General features: G+C 44.4%; 1 protein-coding gene across 1 annotated transcript in view; it reads left to right on the top strand.

Annotated features, from left to right (window-relative positions):
- Positions 1 to 19,392, top strand: part of stx1b (syntaxin 1B) — a 76,170-nt gene extending 56,778 nt beyond the window's left edge. Inside the window, exons 5-10 of the mRNA XM_070551552.1 lie at positions 16,188 to 16,261; positions 16,909 to 17,017; positions 17,262 to 17,335; positions 17,982 to 18,119; positions 18,212 to 18,322; positions 19,175 to 19,392. Of these exons, the coding sequence (XP_070407653.1) occupies positions 16,188 to 16,261; positions 16,909 to 17,017; positions 17,262 to 17,335; positions 17,982 to 18,119; positions 18,212 to 18,322; positions 19,175 to 19,255 (587 nt within the window). The 3' untranslated portion in view covers positions 19,256 to 19,392. The remainder of the gene's footprint in view (positions 1 to 16,187; positions 16,262 to 16,908; positions 17,018 to 17,261; positions 17,336 to 17,981; positions 18,120 to 18,211; positions 18,323 to 19,174) is intronic.
- The last annotated feature ends 262 nt before the right edge of the window (positions 19,393 to 19,654 follow it).

The raw sequence follows: 19,654 nt of genomic DNA, 5'->3' as shown, positions 1-19,654 counted from the left end.
GAGCAGCGGGTCTACTCCGAGCCCCTCCCGGATGACCGAGCTTCTCGCCCTATCTCTAAGGGTGAGCCCAGCCACTCTTCGGAGAAAACTCATTTCGGCCGCTTGTATTCGCGATCTCGTTCTTTCGGTCACTACCCAAAGCCCCCACAATGCGGGTGAAAAATTGAGGCGAATGCGGAAGTACCAAAAATTGCAGTTCCACCCTCATCCACTGGGGGCTGGTGTCAGAAGCGAGCAAATCCTCATTGACTCCCATGTTAAAAATACCAATTTCACAGCAGAAATAAACATGTTTACAACCTGGTACCAAAACATATTTTTGGTTTAAATGATCTAGTTTACACTCATGACAACTCTGAGGGGGGTGAATTTTTTCTCACTCTTCTGTTTAAGTGTATTAAAAGCCTAAAATTCTGTATAATTAATGAGCATCAGACCCACGTGACCACAGAGCTAGCTCCGTGAAAGGCCTCAGTAGAGCCTCGGTCTGGCCTGGAAACTGCTCCGGCATTTTGAGTCTCTGTGTTTGTGTGTTCTTTTTTGGATATTTTTTGTGCAATTGTTGGACAAAATGACTTGATGTGGCATTAATTGCACTAATAGAGCGTCCAAGGAGTCTCCATTTTTTCGGTAAGTAAAATTATATTTATGTATTTTAGGTCACTGCCGAGCTGAGCTTAGATTTTAACATGTACTGTTTAACCATGAAATGTAAATGTAATAGGGTAAAACCCAGTGCATTTAACATAATGCTGCACTTTAGAAAATGGGTTGAAATAATAATAATAATAGTAATGCATTGAACTTATATAGCGCTTTTTCTAGACACCCAAAGACGCTTTCACACACTCTCACATTCACACACTGCTAGTGATGGTAAGCTACTTGTAGCCACAGCCACCCTGGGGAGGTCTGACAGAGGCGAGGCTGCCATTTGGCGCCGTCGGCCCCTCTGCCCACCACTAACACAGGCAAGTTGGGTGAAGTGTCTTGCCCAAGGACACAACAGCGGGGTACCCCTGGTGGGAGCTGGAATTGAACCCATGACCCTCCGATCATGAGGCAACCCGCTCTACCACCTGAGCTACTGCTGCCCCAGGAGACCTCTGTTTTCCACCCGGTTCTCCCCTCCCCGCAGCTCGGCGCATCTCTGTCTGATCGCGGCTTCTGTCTGCTGCGCGGGCTGCCGGCTTGTGGAGCTCTGGGATGGAAACCTTTCCACCCGGTTCTCCCCAGCGGCAGCTCTGCGCATCTCAGATCGCAGCGGCGCTTGTCTGCTGTGCGGCTGCCGGCTTGTGGAGCTCTCGGAGATCTCTGTGTTCCACCCGGTTTTACCCAGCGGTCAGCCCGGTGTATCTCTGACTCAGAAGCTCTGGTGTTGTGCACAGTTAACTCCAATTGTAGCTAGGTTGCTACCTCCGTTAGCTTAGCTCCCACCTCCGCATTAGCTTTGGGTTAGCTTCAGGTTAGCTTGTAGCTAGTTCGACCAGGTGTCGTCAGTTGATCCCAGCTTTACAGCCCCACCATCAGCTCCACCTCTCTTCCCTTTTGTGGAATTGTCTGGGCTTGACCGAACCTGTGACATGGTCAAAATGGCGGTGGTGGCCACCTCTCATTTATCTTCAAAAATGTGTTATTGGAGTCTATGGAAACCCATTGTCCATATATGTATATGTCGATGGTCACTACCTAAAGCTCATGACCATAGGTGAGGGTAGGAACGTAGATGGACCAGTAAATCGAGAGCTTCGCCTTCTGAGTCAGCTCTCTCTTCACCACAACAGACTGGTAAAACACCCGCATCACTGCAGATGCAGCACCAATCCGCCCATCAATCTCACGCTCCAGTTTTCCCTCACTCGTGAACAAGCTCCTCCTTGAACCGTCACCTTATCATGGTGGAGGAGTTTGAGTGCCCTAATGATCCTAGGAGCTAGGTTGTCTGGGGCACTTTGTGCCCCTGGTAGGGTCTCCCATGACAAATTGGTCTTAGGTGAAGGGTGAGACAAAGAACGGTTCAGAGGATCTTTCATGGATTTACAATCAAAGAGTCAGAATACCCGGCCTGGAGGGTTACCGGGGTCCCACCCTGGAGCCAGGCCTGGGGTTGGAACCGTGAGCAGGCCCGGCCCAAACAAAATTGGAGCCCTAGGCAAGATTATAGGTGGCGCCCCCTTATACTGCAGTAAATTCCACTGCGACTGTACATACTCACAAGAAACCACATAGCTTTGTCTTAGATGTTCTTTTTATTTAAAAAAAAAGCCATTTGCACATTCAGAATACGTAGAAATGTAAACATTTTGAACTGAATATATAAAATAAAATGAACTAAACTAAAAGCATTAGATTTAAATATTACAAAATTAAAAGTGAAAAATTATAAATACCATAAAAATAAGGAAGATTTCAATATTACAAAAATAAAAGTAAAAAACTATAAATGCCAAAAAAATAAGGAACAACACATAATAAAGCATTAAAGAAACCAGTATCCAGAAAGAATTACAAAACAAAACAAGTTAGGATTTCAATAAAAATTCACCCAAAAGATGATTAACAATGTCCTCTAGTCGTGTTTTTTGGTACTGTGTTATCAATGACATTACACCACATGTCCTGAACCTAACATAACCTGATACAGATTTACTCTCATGGGTTTTTTGCAGCAAAGTCACTAATAACATCCTCAAATGACAACTGATTTGAGACCACATTTATGCTTATGCAAGTCCACTGAGACGTTCTTGCATCATAGTAGATCTCAAATAAGTTTTAATCATTTTGAGCTTAGAGAAGCTTCTTTCAGCTGCAGCCACTGTAACAGGACGGGTGGCAGAGATTCTCAAAGCCTTTAGTCCTTCCCTAGTCAGTTTCTACTCTCTTTTAGAAAAGATTTTACAGCAGAAGCAGTGCAAGCTATCGTCTTTTATAGAATACATAAGCCAACTTCTTCTGACTTTTTCTCCATTGACTAAGAGTCTGTTAAAAAAGTCATGTTGACACCTTTGTCCATCTTTTTGTTTAGGGAATGTGAAGCTATTTTCAATTTGAAATGGACCTCTGTGAACCAACTCTGTGCATACCTTATCTATTAGAGGAGAATCAGCATGGTCTATTGGAGAAGCAGAAGATGTGCTTGATGTTGCTGCATCACTGCTAAGGTGTGCTGCTGAGGTGGAGCCAACAGGAGGAGTACATGATGCTGCAGCTACATCACTGCTTAATTGTTCGGCTGAGGTGGAGGCGACAGGAGGATTTGCAGGGGTTGGACATAGAAACTTCAGCAGCGCATCTGAAGACAGAAGAGGAGTATATGACACCAAGCTAAATATCAATACATGATTTCAAGAATAAAATACATTTCTGGAAAAATAATAATAATACAGAAATGTATGCACAATGCAGTGTTCATGAAAACATTTGAGCTAAACTGGCAGCAGACATAGATGAGTCTCATGCAAGACATTTTTGAACCATGTAGGACAATGTTCTCACGTGCTGCTGATCTGTATCTGTTTAACAGTGGGTTTTCCATTGAACTCGGACATTGACATACTATAACTCTTTTGCAACAATAATCTGTTGCAGTAATTTAAAGAAGAAAACCATCAATGAGAATTTTTGCATAATACAAATAATTTTCTACTATGAGGTTTAAAAAATCACTCATAAAAAATATAAAACAGACAGAATTGTGAATAAACTATCAGACAGTTACCAAAGACCATCATATAACATTTAGGCGTTATTATGAAACACTGAATTCTCAGAACACAAAACATCAGAAAATATTCCAAAGCACTAAAATAATCCTAGCTAGGTTGCTGTAATGTGTTGCTGCTGCTCTGTTATCGACGCGTTGTTTGTTTGACTGAATGTTTACAGTCTGCAGCCAGATATGCAGCTTATACCAGCTGTTTAACAACTTTAATAAACCATTGTTAAGAGCTAATATATTTGTGTCTCATGCTTTAGAGCTGCACAAACGTTACAATATTAAGAAAATAGCTTCGTTTGTCCTAAAGCACCCCCAGAGTGCTAACTAATAACGTCATGAAATCATCATTTAATTTCAATATTTTACACCTTACCTCTGTCTTTGTAGCATTTTTCCTCCTCTTCTTTTCTTTTTTTCCTCCCCTGGGCTCCAGATAACTTAGGCCGTTTAGACATGATGAACTAGCTGACTCATCAAAACAACCGTTCTCGTAGCTAGCAGGTAAAGACGGGGAGGGGGGCGAAGTGGGCGCGACACGCGGCGCCACATAGTGACGTATCATTAATCATTTTTAAATGCACACTGTGCTACTTAATAAACTTTGCTAAGAAGGTATTATGTTGTGGGCTTTATATTTTAATATTAAGACACAATAATATCAACTTGCTTTACAAACGTTACGTAACCTTATTTATTTATTTTGTGGCGCCAGAGCGCCCCCTGGCTGGCTGGCGCCCCTAGCACTTGCCTATAATGCCTATAGGACGGGCCGGCCCTGCCCGTGAGTGAGCGCCTGGTGGCTGGGCTTTTGCCCATGGAGGCCGGCTGGGCCCAGCCTGAACCGGATACTTGGGCTCATCCAACTGTGGACCCACCACCCGCAGGAGGAACACGAAGGATACGGTGCAGTGTGGATCGGGTGGCAGACCAAGGCGGAAGCCTTGGCGGTCCAATCCCCGCACAAGGAAACTGGTTTTTGGGACATGGAACGTCACCTCTCTGGCGGGGAAGGAGCAGGAGCTTGTGGCAGAGGTTGAGCGGTACCGGCTAGATATAGTCGGACTCACCTCGACACATAGCATTGGCTCTGGAACCCAAGTCCTTGAGAGGGGTTGGACACTTTCCTTTGCCGGAGTTACTCCGGGTGAGGGGCGGAGGGCTGGGGCTGGCTTTATGTTAGCCCCAAGACTCTCTGACTGTGTGTTGGGGTTTACCCAGGGGGACGAGAGGGTAGCTTCTCTGCGCCTTCAGGTCGGGGAACGGGTCCTGACTGTTGTTTGTGCTTATGGGCCAAATATCAGTTAAGAGTACCCACCCTTTTTGGAGTCCCTGGGACGAGCACTAGATAGTGCTCCATCAGGGGAATCCATTGTCCTGCTGGGGGACTTCAATGCTCACGTGGGCAATGACAGCATGACCTGGAGGGGTGTGATTGGGAGGAATGGCCTGACTGATCTGAACTCGAGTGGTGTTTTGTTATTGGACTTCTGTGCAAGCCGCAGTTTGGCCATAACGAACACCATGTTCGAACATAAGGATGCCCATCGGTACACTTGGTACCAGGGAAGCCTAGGTCGCAGGTCAATGATAGACTTTGTAGTCGTATCTTCTGACCTGCGACCATATGTTTTGGACACCCGAGTGAAGAGAGGAGTGGAGCTGTCAACTGATCACCACCTGGTGGTGAGTTGGATCAGATGACAGGGGAAGATGCCGCGTAGACCTGGCAGACCCAAAAGCATAGTGAGGGTCTGCTGGGAACGCCTGGCAGAAGAACCTGTCAAGACGGTCTTCAACTCCCACCTCCGGCAGAGCTTTGACCGCGTCCCGAGAGCAGTGGGGGACATTGACTCCAGGTGGGCCTTGTTCCACTCTGCGATTGTTGAGGCGGCTGTTGCTAGCTGTGGTCGCAAGGTGGCCGGTGCCAGTCATGGTGGCAACCGTGGTGGTCTCCGGAGGCAGCAGACAGGTACCGGATAGCCAAGCGGGATGCAGTAGTGGCAGTTGCCGAGGCTAAATCTCGGGCATGAGAAGAGTTTGGTGAGGCCATGGAGAAAGACTATCAATCGGCTCCAAAGAGGTTCTGGCAAACTGTCCGGCGCCTCAGGAGAGTAAGGCAGCAACTCACTCACACAGTTTACAGTGGGGATGGGGAGATGCTGACGTCAAATGGGGCTATAGTCGGACGGTGGAAGGAATACTTTGAGGAGCTCCTCAATCCCACCTATGCACATTCTGAGGAGGAACCAGAGCTGGGAGACCTGGGGATGGACTGCCCAATCTCGGGGGCAGAAGTTGCTGAGGTAGTCAAACAACTACACAGCGACGGAGCCCCGGGGGCAGATGAGGTTCATCCTGGGTATCTCAAGGCTATGGATGTTGTAGGGCTGTCATGGTTGACACGTCTATGCAACATTGCGTGGTCATCGGGGGCAGTTCCTGTGGAGTGGCACACTGGGGTGGTGGTCCCCATCACTCCTCAGCCTCCCTGGAAAGGTCTACTCCAAGGTACTGGAGAGGAGGCTCCGATCGATAGTTGAATCTCAGATTGAGGAGGAGCAATGTGGTTTTCGTCCTGGCCGTGGAACTGTGGACCAGCTCTATACCCTTGCAAGGGTGATGGAGGGGGCATGGGAGTTTGCCCAACCAATCCACATGTGTTTTGTGGATTTGGAGAAGGCTTATGACCGTGTCCCCAGGGGCACCCTGTGGGGGACGCTCCAGGAGTATGGGGTGGGCGGCTTTCTGCTAAGGGCCATTCAGTCCCTTTACCAGAGGAGCATGAGTTTGGTCCGCATAGCAGGGAGTAAGTCGGACCTGTTCCCGGTGAGGGTTGGACTCCGCCAGGGCTGCCCTTTGTCACCGGTTCTGTTCATTACCTTCATGGACAGACTTTCTAGGTACAGCCGTGGTGTGGAGTGTGTCGAGTTTGGTGGCAGGAGAATCTCGTCTCTGCTTTTTGCGGATGATGTGGTCCTCCTAGCTTCATCCAGCTCTGACCTTCAGCTCTTGCTGGGTAGAATCAGAAGAAGAAGAATCAGAAGTTTTTATTGCCATATGTGTGCCAAGTCACAACATTAGGAAATTGCTGCGGTATTTTGGTGCAGAAGGTAAGATAGAAAAAAAATAAATTAAGAGATAAGCAAATATAAGAACTAATAAAACACTCATGATAAAATTATTAATGTAAAAAGTGGCAAGAATTAGAGAAGCAGCTATCTACTCCGTGTGGGTATTAATATGAGTATTTGTTGAATGGGTAGGTTCACGGCCGAGTGTGAAGCGGCTGGGATAATCCGCACCTCCAAATCTGAGACCATTGTTCTCGACTGGAAAAGGGTGGCTTGCCAACTCCGGGTCGAGAGAAAGGTCCTACCCGAAGTGGAGGAGTTTAAGTATCTCGGGGTCTTGTTCACGAGTGAGGGTAGGAGGGATCGGGAGATTGACAGGCGGATTGGTTCAGCGTCTGCAGTAATGCGGACCAGCCGATCTGTCGTGGTGAAGAGGGAGCTGAGCCAGAAAGCCAGGCTCTCGATTTACCGGTCGATCTACGTCCCAATCCTCACCTATGGTCATGAGCTTTGGGTAATGACTGAAAGAACGAGATCGCGGATACAAGCGGACGAAATGAGTTTCCTCCGTAGGGTGGCCAGGCTCAGCCTTAGAGATAGGGTGAGGAGCTCAGACATTCGGGAGGGACTCGGAGTAGAACCGCTGCTCCTTCAGATCGAAAGGAGTCAGTTGAGGTGGTTTGGTCATCTGGTCAGGATGCCTCCTGGACGCCTCCCTGGGGAGGTGTTTCGGGCATATCCGGCCAGCAGGAGGCCCCCGGGTTGACCCAGGACACGTTGGAGAGGTTACATCTCCAATCTGGTCCGGGAACGCCTTGGGGTCCTGCCGGAGGAGCTGGTGGAGGTGGCTGGGGAGAGGACGGTCTGGAGCTCCCTAGCTGGAATGCTGCCCCCATGACCCGGACCCGGATAAGCGGAGAAAGACGACGACGACGACGTGAACAAGACCCCGAGATACTTAAACTCCTCCACTTGGGGCAGGACCTCATCTCTGGCCCGGAGAAGGCATTCTACCCTTTTCCGAATCAAGACCATGGTCTCAGATTTAGAGGAGCTGATTCTCATCCCAGCTGCTTCACACTCGGCTGCAAACCGCTCCAGCGAAAGCTGAAGATCACGTTCTGATGAAGCCAACAGGACCACATTATCTGCAAGAAGCAGAGACCTGATCCTCAGGCCACAAAAACGGATGCCCTCCACACCTTGGCTGCGCCTAGAAATCCTGTCCATAAAGGTTATGAACAGAATCGGTGTCAAAGGGCAGCCTTGGCGGAGTCCAACTCTCACTGGGAACGAGCCCGACTTCACTTCATAATCAATGATCTATTTTACACATACAGATTTTTCAGCAACATTTGGTTATCCTTTAAACCTTATTTTTACTGAAACGTTAGATTCTAGTTTTAGATGTATAGCTCATAAAAACTGACATGAAATGGTCGGATTAATGTCAACAGTTAGGCGAGGTCCTAAATGTGCACATCACCTTCCACACACAGTCTTGTGTGCCTTTTCAGTGAGAAACCAGAAAGTATGTCTTCACTTCAATTTCACTTATTTAGCATTTCTTGATTTTTCTGTTTTTACTGATTTGTTTTTATACTTCTTTTTTAACACTTTACTTTGTTATATTATTTGTTATTAGGAACTCTGAATATGTTAAGCAGAGATCATATAATGCTGGAACAGTTTTTTACATAAGAAAAAATTTAAACGTGTCTTCTTTTTTTTTTTTTTTGCTAAAGATGCTAAACATGTCCTCCAACAGACACATGAGGACACACAATCTGTTGCTTACTCACCCAGTTTTCATCTCACTGTCACACACATATACAAAACACACAGAAATACCGCACACTCCCACCATCAGTGCTGTGTGATACTGCTGATTCATCGTGGATCCAACGGCATGCGGCCAGGCCATGAGCTAGGAAGCGTGTACAAATGATTTAATTTGAAAAATCAAAGAGGACACGACTTTGACCTGCCCCTTGCTCTTTAATGTCTGCAAACCAAATCTTCCTGCAAATACCTAACAATTTGTGGACATCTACAGGAAAAGGTCCTCACAATGACAGAACACCCAATGTCCTCGAAATGTTAAACAAGAAAACACAACCAATGGAAAAATTCCTATATTTAAATTCTCACTTTGATTACATGCTGAAGACAATCGACATCAAGATCACATGACCATGACGGAGTTGCAGCAGTTTATTTCTCTCATTCAGGCACGCACACACGCACAAATACACACACACACACGCACGCACACACACACATTGTCTCAGCTGATGAAGTCATTATAATTAATTAAAATGAAGACGTGTCTGTCTGAACTCATGTGACCTCGCCTTTGCTGTCATGTTTTCAGCACCCCCTACCGATATCTAAACAGAATACCATAATATTATGGGGTGGCAGTGGCTCAAGAGGTAAAAAGGTAAAGAGGATTGTCCAGTAATCTGAGGGTTGCTGGTTTGATCCCAGCTCATTCCTAGTCATTCTGCTGTTGTGTCCTGGGGCAAGATACTATACCTACCTTGCTGCATCACCTCTGTCACTTTGGATAAAAGCATCTGCCAAATACATAATCATCTTCACTTCTTATTCAGGTTTGAGTGCATGTACACATGTACAGTAGGTTTACATGTGTTGGCGTAGGAGTGTTATTCCTTCACTGGATCTAACAAAAAAAAAGAAGTATTTAAGACTTTTAAATAGTTCCAGTCAGAGGACCTCTTCCTGTTGCATTTTTTGGCACTGGGAGTTTAGAAACAGCTATTTTAAAGCAGTCAATACACTTCTAACTTTACAAATGCCGGGTTTTTTTTTTGTGTGTGTGTCATCTTTCAAGATCATTTCCTGATTTGCAACCAATCATCAAGAGTTAACTACAAGTCCCATCCAGCGTTTCTACCGGTCCATTTCTGAGTACATACTCCAATGTAGGTACTTGGTTGGTCTGTGAATTGGCTCAGAAAATAGTTTTGTCAGGCCACCTTGTAAAATGGAGACATGTGCATTCTGTGCAGGTTTGGTAAAATGACCCAGATGTTCAGAAACCCGGAATGGGTCTAATGATAACAGACTTACTGTATGATAATAGAACTGACCAAACCAGTTCCACAGTATTGGTTGAGGAGCAAATTGAAGGATGAAGTCCTGTTTTTGGAATTTAACAGGAAGTGATCATGGTCCTGTGGGTTGACCCTACCTTAAATGGATACTAAGCCGTTTTGGCTTGCTTTTAGTATTCCCTGGTGTTTTGTTAGTGAAAGCAAAGTGTAACTTATCTCCTTGCTGTGCATTCGTCTTTTTAACACCTTAAAGAGACAATGTGTAGTTTTTACCTTTTTCTCTAGAAATATCCATCAAAATGTTGTTTAAAATAAATTAAATGATGCCCAGTTGTTGAAAAATATTGAAAAATAACCGTAAATATTGGGTCTAAAATACATGGGATAGGGTCCAAGTCTCTGGGCTACACCATATTAGACACCGTGTTTCCTTCTACGGGAGCCTGTGAGGACAAAACACATTTACTGATTTGTAACAAACAGTTACAAAGCTTTCACCATTCATAAACGTTGTTGTTTTACACATTTACCTCATCAGTCGTTGCCAGTGATGAAAGGGAGTCTGGTGTGCTGTCGTTTTGCTAGAGGTTGCGCTTCTAAGGATTTTTTTACCCTAAGGTCTTACTCCAACACAAAAATATAGCTTGCATACATTAATTTAGGTATGTTCTGCCTCCTATCGCCAGGGAAAATACACAGTTACTTTCATTTAACTGCTGAAATGTCTCACTAGCCTTCATTAGTTTCTACAGAAGCCGTTCATCACTAAATCAAACAACTCAACTGTATTCATGATTTAAAACAAGCAGCAAATGTGCTGGAAGCAGACTCCAGCACCAGGCATGTCAGCTCCACTTTACTAAGTACAACAGGGACTGGACTGGTGCTCTAAAGTTGCAAGTGCAATATTCTGGCCACAGAGGGCGGTGGGGTCTGAGGGACATTTCACAGCTCACACCAACTGGCCAGCTCATCATCAAATGCCAAACACACCAAGAACACAGACTACAAGTATGGAGTTGCTAGCTGTGGTCGCAAGGTGGTCGGTGCCAGTCGTGGTGGCAACCCCCGTACCCGCTAGTGGACACCAGAGGTTCGGGGAGCCGTTAGGCTGAAGAAGGAGGCCTACAGGGCGTGGCTGGTCTGTGCGTCTCTGGAGGCAGCAGACAGGTACCGGATAGCCAAGCGGGGTGCAGCAGTGGCAGTTGCCGAGGCAAAATCTCGGGCATGGGAGGAGTTTGGTGAGGCCATGGACAAAGACTATCGATCGGCTCCAAAGAGGTTCTGGCAAACTGTCCGGCGTCTCAGGAGAGGAAGGCAGCAACTCACTCACACTGTTTACAGTGGGGATGGGGAGATGCTGACGTCAACTGGGGCTATAGTCGGACGGTGGAAGGAATACTTTGAGGAGCTCCTCAATCCCACCTACGCACATTTCGAGGAGGAACCAGAGCCGGGAGACCAGGGGATGGACTGTCCAATCTCGGGGGCAGAAGTTGCTGAGGTAGTCAAACAACTACACAGGGGCGGAGCCGGGGACGGATGAGATTCGTCCTGAGTATCTCAAGACTATTGATGTTGTAGGGCTGTCGTGGTTGACACGTCTCTGCAACGTTGCGTGGTCATCGGGGGCAGTTCCTGTGGAGTGGCAGACCGGGGTGGTGGTCCCCGTCTTTAAGAAGGGTGACCTGAGGGTGTGTTCCAACTATAGGGGGATCACACTCCACAGCCTCCCTGGAAAGGTCTACTCCAAGGTACTGGAGAGGAGGCTCCGATCGATAGTTGAATCTCAGATTGAGGAGGAGCAATGTGGTTTTCGTCCTGGCTGTGGAACTGTGGACCAGCTCTATACCCTTGCAAGGGTGATGGAGAGGGCATGGGAGTTTGCCCAAGCAATCCACATGTGTTTTGTGGATTTGGAGAAGGCTTATGACCGTGTCCCCAGGGGCACCCTGTGGGGGACGCTCCAGGAGTATGGGGTGGGTGGCTTTCTGTTAAGGGCAATTCATTCCATTTACCAGAGGAGCATGAGTTTGGTCCGCATAGCCGGTAGTAAGTCGGACCTGTAAGTTGGACTCCGCCAGGGCTGCCCTTTGTCATCGGTTCTGTCCATTACCTTTATGGACAGACTTTCTAGGCGCAGCTGTGGTGTGGAGTGTGTCGAGTTTGGTGGCAGGAGAATCTTGTCTGCTTTTTGCGGATGATGTGGTCCTTCTAGCTTCATCCAGCTCTGACCTTCAGCTCTTGCTGGGTAGGTTCGCGGCTGAGTGTGAAGCGGCTGAGATGAGGATCAGCACCTCCAAATCTGAGACCATGGTTCTTGACCGGAAAAGGGTGGCTTGTCAACTCTGGGTCGGGGGAGAGGTCCTACCTCAAGTTGAGGAGTTTAAGTATCTCGGGGTCTCGTTCACGAGTGAGGGTAGGAGGGATCGGGAGATCGACAGGCGGATTGGTTTGGCGTCTGCAGTGATGCGGACGCTGAGCCGATCTGTCGTGGTGAAGAGAGAGCTGAGCCAGAAAGCCGTGCTCTTGATTTACCGGTCGATCTACGTCCCAATCCTCACCTATGGTCATGAGCTTTGGGTAATGACCGAAAGAACGAGATTGCGGATACAAGCGGCCGAAATGAGTTTCCTCCGTAGGGTGGCCGGGCTCAGCCTTAGAGATAGGGCGAGGAGCTTGGACATTTGGGAGGGACTCGGAGTAGAACCGCTGCTCCTCCGGATCGAAAGGAGTCAGTTGAGGTGGTTTGGGCATCTGGTCAGGATGCCTCCTGGACGCCTCCCTGGGGAGGTGTTTCGGGCATGTCCTGCCTGCAGGAGGCCCCCGGGTCGACCCAGGACACGTTGGAGAGGTTACATCTCCAATCTGGTCCGGGAACGCCTTGGGGTCCTGCCGGAGGAGCTGGTGGAGGTGGCCTGGGAGAGGACGGTCTGGAGCTCCATAGTTGGGATTCTGCCCCCGCGACCCGGACCTGGATAAGCGGAGGAAGACAACGATGATGACGACTGACCACTTATCTGTGTTCAGTCTGTATGATTGTAATTTTAAGAAAACTAATGATGCTACAGCAAAAGTTTATAAACGAATAATCACAGAGGAAAAAATCCTTGCCTTAAACACTAGTTTAGCACTCCAAGATGGGACTCCCACGTACAGAGCACCAAATGTGGACAGTGCTTATTGTAGTTTTTTAGAAATCTTCACTTCCTTACATAATAAACACTGCCCGATGAAAGAATATTTTATAAAGGAAAATCATAAGAATAGCCCCTGGATTTCAAAAGGAATAATTAATGCCTGTAAAAAGAAAAATAATCTTTACAAATTGTTTGTCAGGGTAAAAACAACAGAAGTCGAGCAAAAACATAAGAAGTACAAGAATAAATTTACTGATATCATAAGAACAAGTAAAAGGTTATATTATCAAAAAAACTGTGTGAAAATAAAAACAATATGAAGGAAACTTGGAACATTTTGAATAACCTACTTAAACACGGATCTTCTAAGTTGACATATCCTGATCACTTTATTGATGAACACGGTGACGAATATAATATGAGAAATGTTGTAAATAAGTTCAACAATTATTTAGCAAATGTTAGTTCTAAGTTGGCGGCTGATAATCCAGATAATGATGTTTAGAAATTGCAACACAATGTCTGAACAGAAAATAAGTATTAATGGTATCCAAATTGAAATAGTAAATGAAACTTAGTTTTTGGGAGTAAAAATTGATAGTAAATTGTCATGGAAACCCCATGTTAGACACATAAAGACAAAAATCTCCAAAAGCCTCTCAATTATAAACAAAGCAAAACTATACCTTGATGGAAACGCACTCCGTATTTTATACTGCACCTTGGTACTCCCATACCTTACGTATTGTGTTGAAGTGTGGGGTAATACTTACCAGAACACATTACATCCTTTGATCATATTACAGAAAAGCAGTGCGGATCATCCACAAGGCTGGTTTTTTGGAACATACCTATAATTTATTTACACAGTCAAAGCTGCTAAAATTTGCTGATCTCGTAAAATATAATACATTAATAGTTCTATATAAAGCATTCAATAAACTATTACCATCTAACCTACAATGACTTTCTATAACTCCAGAGCCAGTTTATACCTTGAGAGGATTTGGAGATTTTTCATTGCCAAGAGCCCAAACCACTCGGAAATGTTTGTGTGTGTGTGTGTGTGTGTGTGTGTGTGTGTGTGTGTGTGTGTGTGTGTGTGTGTGTGTGTGTGTGTGTGTGTGTGTGTGTGTGTGTGTGTGTGTGTGTGTGTGTGTGTTATGTAAACATCAGGTCTGGTCAAAATGTAGAGATGAGGGTCTTTAAATTAATCTGTCATTTTACTCTGTCTCAAAGCTTAAACATGTGCTTACGGTTCCTTACAATTGTTGCCATATTGTCTGTTAAAATTGTTGGTATTTGTCTTTTACCATTGTTGATATGAATTGTGGTCAACGGTAAAATTGTATAATGTAAAAATGTAAATTGTAAATTACCTGTTGCCTGTGGTAACGCTATCATGCTATAAAAATGTAAAAAGAAATAGTTAAACAAAGTAATAGCAAAACTCTTATTTGTTTTTTGACTGTATGGGGATTTGGGGGTGGGATTATATGTTTTCTTCTTCCCACTCCCTTTCGGGCAGAATAATATGGCCATGTATGTTTATTCCTTTGTATAATATGATTATATTTACCTTGTTTACTTAAATGTAACATTACCTGAAATAAAAAGAAAAATGAAATGAATGAATGAAAAAATTAACCCTTCAAAAGGTAATTTTAGCACATGCTGGCTCAAGAAAATAATTTTTTCAAAGTTGCATAGTATGCCTTTTATAGTCACCCACTCCAGCAGTTACTTTCTAAAGAAGGAAAGACCTTCAGAAACTCGTCCCTGGTCATAACTCCAAAGGAGGTGTTGTAGCATTGTGTAGGCCTCCTTCTACTGTTGGTTCTACTGGTGCTGATGGTCCTACGGGTGCCACTGCTTGTGCTCACATTGGTGGTCTAACAGGTGATCTTTCTAGTAATCATTCTTGTGGTGCTGCTGGTGTCTACTTCTGGCCCGACAGGATTCCTGCTGTTGATCTTACTAGTGAATCTTCTGGTTGTCCTAATGAGGGTTTGACATTGTCAGGTCCCACCCTTTTCATATCTGTACTCGTAACTCTGTTCACATAATTTTCTGTCCTGTATCATATGAGAACACCCTTCTTTTAGGGCAGCAGTAGCTCAGGAGGTATAGCAGGTCGTCCAGTCATTGGAAGATTGTAGGTGTGATCCAGGCTCCCAACAGAGAATGCTGTTGTTGTGTCCTTGGGCAAGACACCTAACCCGCCTTGCCTGTTGGTGATGGTCAGAGGGACCGGTGGTGCCAGTATTTGGCAATTTCGCTTCAGTCAGTGCACCCCAGGGCAGCTGTGGCTACACTGTAGCTCATCATCGCCATCATGTGAATATGTGTTATGTGAATGGTTGCATTGTGAAGTGCCTTGGGGGGTTACCCTAAGAAGGTGCTTTACAAATACAGGTCATTTATTATTATTTTACTCTATTGGTCTTAATAAAGGTGAGTCATATTCTCAGTCCTTTAATGATGACTTGTTCTTTCACTCCTACAACTGTAGATTTCCACTTTTGAGTTAGTCGTTACTTTGTGCCATGCAACATGTGGATCTGAAACTGAGATTCTTCTCTCTTTTGAAGTGGGCGGTCACGGCACAACCCCAACAGCCACTGGCTACTGACTGTTTGAATCAAATTCTTCAGTGTAGCTTATTTCAGTGAGTTTATTGGCACCAAGGTTAAAGTCAACAGATCAAACTGAACTTTCAAAATAAAAGCACATGAATTAGAATACAATAAAAGAAATTACAAAAGAATTAAATATGAAAGGAAAGTGGTAGAGCAGTGTCAGCTTAAATCCTAAGGAACTGAAAAACGCTTTAGAAACATTTAGTTCTGTGTTGCTTCATTTTTCTCTGAAAAATATTTCTTTGATGTAACTTAAAAAAAAGTATAAACATAATGGTTGTCTTCATGATAACAACCTGAACTTACTCTTTCTGCTGCAGCAAGTATTAGAAGCTAAGTCTCGAAATAAACTGTTGAAATTATTTAAAGTTTGATTAAAGAATAAAGGCAGTTTTTGTTATTGTCTGTAGGTTTGTTTTGAGTAAATCTCTCATTATGTAAAGGCATGTGTTGTATTTACTGCAACAGGAAACAGATCTTTCACAATAAGTGTACCAGCAGTTCTCAGTGCTGTTCCCGTGTTTGTGTTTTGGCAGCAATCGAACAGAGTATCGAGCAGGAGGAGGGTCTTAACAGATCATCAGCGGACCTTAGGATCCGTAAGACACAGGTGAGCCAAGTCCAGGTGAAGGACAAACTGAGCATCTTTACAAACCTTTCAAGTCAACTAATCAGACACTGAAGCTAATCGGATCGTTTGTGTTTAAATTTTCATTTGAGTTAAATTCAGAAACAGTTCTGGTGTGATGCCTGTTGACCCTTCCTGGATCAATAACAGGATTTTGCATCTGAACATTTTTACCTTTTCTTTCGGCTATTTACTGCTGTTTGTCTTGTCTAAGCATCAGCTAATTATCTGCAGTTGAAAGCATTCACACTGCAGTGTCCTGCTCTGTGATTGGCTGTAGCTTATTTCAGCTGTGCGCTTACTGCTGCCACTTGATGGACAGAAGAAGAGCTGCAGCAGCTTGCACAACCACAGAGATGTGTGCAGAAATAACACCTCTACACACACACACTAACACACACACACAGAGAGAGAGAGAGAGAGAGAGAGAGAGAGAGAGAGAGAGAGAGAGAGAGAGAGAGAGAGACTAAATAAGAAATTATTTGGTTAATACTAAATAATGAATATGAATTGCTATAGCCTCATTTCAACATGATAACTAGATATGATTCATGGTGGTGTGGTATTGGTTCCCAGTTAAACCAGTTTACACACACACAGTGAACACACACACATCTTTCTTCTTGCAGCACTCAACGCTGTCACGTAAGTTTGTGGAGGTGATGACTGAGTACAACACCACGCAGTCCAAGTACCGCGACCGCTGCAAGGACCGCATCCAGAGACAGCTGGAGATCAGTGAGTACATAAAAGAACAATAACAGCAGTACAAAAGCCACCACAACCTATTACACAAGACTTCTAAACTAGGAAACTGAAATGATGTTTGGTCTGTCTTTTTACTATCACATGTAAAAGAAATTAATTAACAGAGTAACAGACATGTAACCATCAGAAGAGAACATGTCCTGCTGTGGTCACTTGACCCGAAGGTGTTCCCATCTCTAAGTGAATTTTCTGTTTCTGTGTGTTCTGTCTGTAGCTGGAAGAACCACCACCAACGAGGAGCTGGAAGACATGTTGGAGAGTGGCAAACTGGCCATCTTCACTGATGATGTAAGCAGCTCACCTGAGCCCATCTGTTGCTATGGGTTACAGGCTCCATTCTGCATTCTGACCATAGTCTGGTGCAGCGTTCAGAATGGTGCTCAAGGTGTGCTGAAACATGTAGTGAATACGGCCTTTGTCACATTACAGGGAGAAGGGGGTGGGGTGCTTTTATTTTGAAGGAGTACCCTCAGATTGTTGCCTTCTCCTTCAAATTAAAAGCTTTTCCACATACAGAAAACAGTGGTATGTGACAAAACACTGAGCAGTAAATGAAAACTAAGCTCCTCTGATTCATCAGCCAATATGGGATGCCCCAGTGAGCAGACCAATGAGAGGGGCTCAGGTTACTTGCATGTACAGTAGTACCTGAGCAGGTAAGTCAGTCTAGTCTTTTTCTGGCCCAGTCTACAATGCAACAGAGAGGACAAACTATGATCAAATGTTTGATTTCTAATTTCTTTTTCTGAGTTTTTATTTTTGTGCATTTGAAAAAGAAAAATATAATTTTATTTTGAAAAATCTGACACGATGAACCTCTGTTGGGGTCTATAAATACTGTTAAAAAGATGAAACATATTGTACTTGAACTTTTGTTTCACTTCTCATGAGGTGGATTTTTTTAAAGAGTTTTTCTTCAAACGTCTCCCTTCAGATCAAAATGGATTCTCAGATGACCAAACAGGCTCTGAACGAGATCGAGACCCGGCACACCGAGATCATCAAGCTGGAAAACAGCATCCGTGAGCTCCATGACATGTTCGTGGACATGGCCATGCTGGTGGAGAGCCAGGTGGGTCACATGACCTCGTGGGAGTGGGGCGGGGTCACAAGAAATGTTGAGGTCTGTTTGTAGTGGAGGATTAATGCTGTTGTGTGCCTTAGGGTGAGATGATTGACAGAATTGAGTACAACGTAGAGCACTCTGTGGACTATGTGGAGCGAGCCGTCTCCGACACCAAGAAGGCCGTAAAATACCAGAGCCAGGCCCGCAAGGTGAGACCTGTTGTCAAGGACAGAGTTGATGATGTCACTCTAGTTTTCATCTGTCTAAAATCTTCAAATCTCTTATAAACCAACGTTTTTTTGTTTTACCAAGACAAAATTTTGAGTACAAATACGAATCATACATTAATCTTTTGGTATTTTAGTCTTCTCCCACCTGCTCTGTCTATCTCTGCTGTAGGACTCAAATCCCCTCTGAGCCCAGAGAGGGAACACCCAAACCTTCCTAGACTCCATTGATAACTGATCTCTCTCTATTCTCTGTCAAACAGGAAGGTGAAGGGTGTTTAATAATACTAAATAATACTAATACGTAATACTAAGTGCATTATTAAGCATTAATAAACTATTTAATAAAGTATTAACTGCTTAACCATATTGTGTCATGCATTACTAAGCAGATACACACACAACCCCATCCCTTTGTCCTAACTTAATGGACACTTAACAGTTAACAATACTGGAAAAATTAATTAGGGCACCCTTTGTTTATTAATGCTTAATAATGTACTAAATAATGTTAATAAAGGAACCGTTTTCACTCATCATATCTCCTCTGTAAAACCCAGTAGAAAATCAGGGAGTTAGACAGGTGGATGGTTTCCATGGTGACCACAATGAGCTGTTAGTGGTTGCCTTGGTGGTGTTACCACGGTGACTGTAATGAGCCACTATCATCAGCTTTAACATTTTAGTTGATAGTGGATACCGTTTACGCATCAGATCTAAACATTTTGTCTCAGCTCATTATTACAGAGTTAACGTTGGGACTCTTCAAAGATTCTTCTGTAACCTGTTATTTAGATGTTGTTTCAAACATTTCTCATTTCTGTTGCCCTGCAGAAGAAGATTATGATCATCATCTGCTGCATCATCCTCGGCGTGGTCCTGGCATCGACCATCGGTGGCACGCTGGGCTTCTAAAGACGTCCCCCTATCTGCTGCCATGACAACCGACGCCGACCAACCGACAGCCAGCAGAGAAAAGGAACAGCAATGACAAACACAAAAACTTGAAACACAAATGCAAGACAGAAAACCAATCAACTAGGAAGAAATAATTTAATCACAGATCAGAAGAATCACCACGGGTTTGGGTGGGGTACAGAAAACAAAGACATCACATTATAGCTGACCTATCTACACAACGTATAAAGGAGAGGGCACAAATATTTATTACCGATGTACATGTAAATGTATTAAACATATGAAGCAAAAGAAGGGTTGGCTACCTGTAAAAACAACAATCGATTGCATTTGCTTGTTTGTTTTTCTCTTAGTATTTTTTTTTTAACTTTTTTGTTTGTTTTATGTTTGTGGGTC

This window comes from Nothobranchius furzeri, chromosome 5 (genome assembly GCF_043380555.1).
Source record: "Nothobranchius furzeri strain GRZ-AD chromosome 5, NfurGRZ-RIMD1, whole genome shotgun sequence".
Classification (NCBI taxonomy): Eukaryota; Metazoa; Chordata; class Actinopteri; order Cyprinodontiformes; family Nothobranchiidae; genus Nothobranchius; species Nothobranchius furzeri.
The sequence above is the reverse complement of the archived record's forward strand: the minus strand, read 5'-3'. Positions and strand labels throughout refer to the sequence as shown.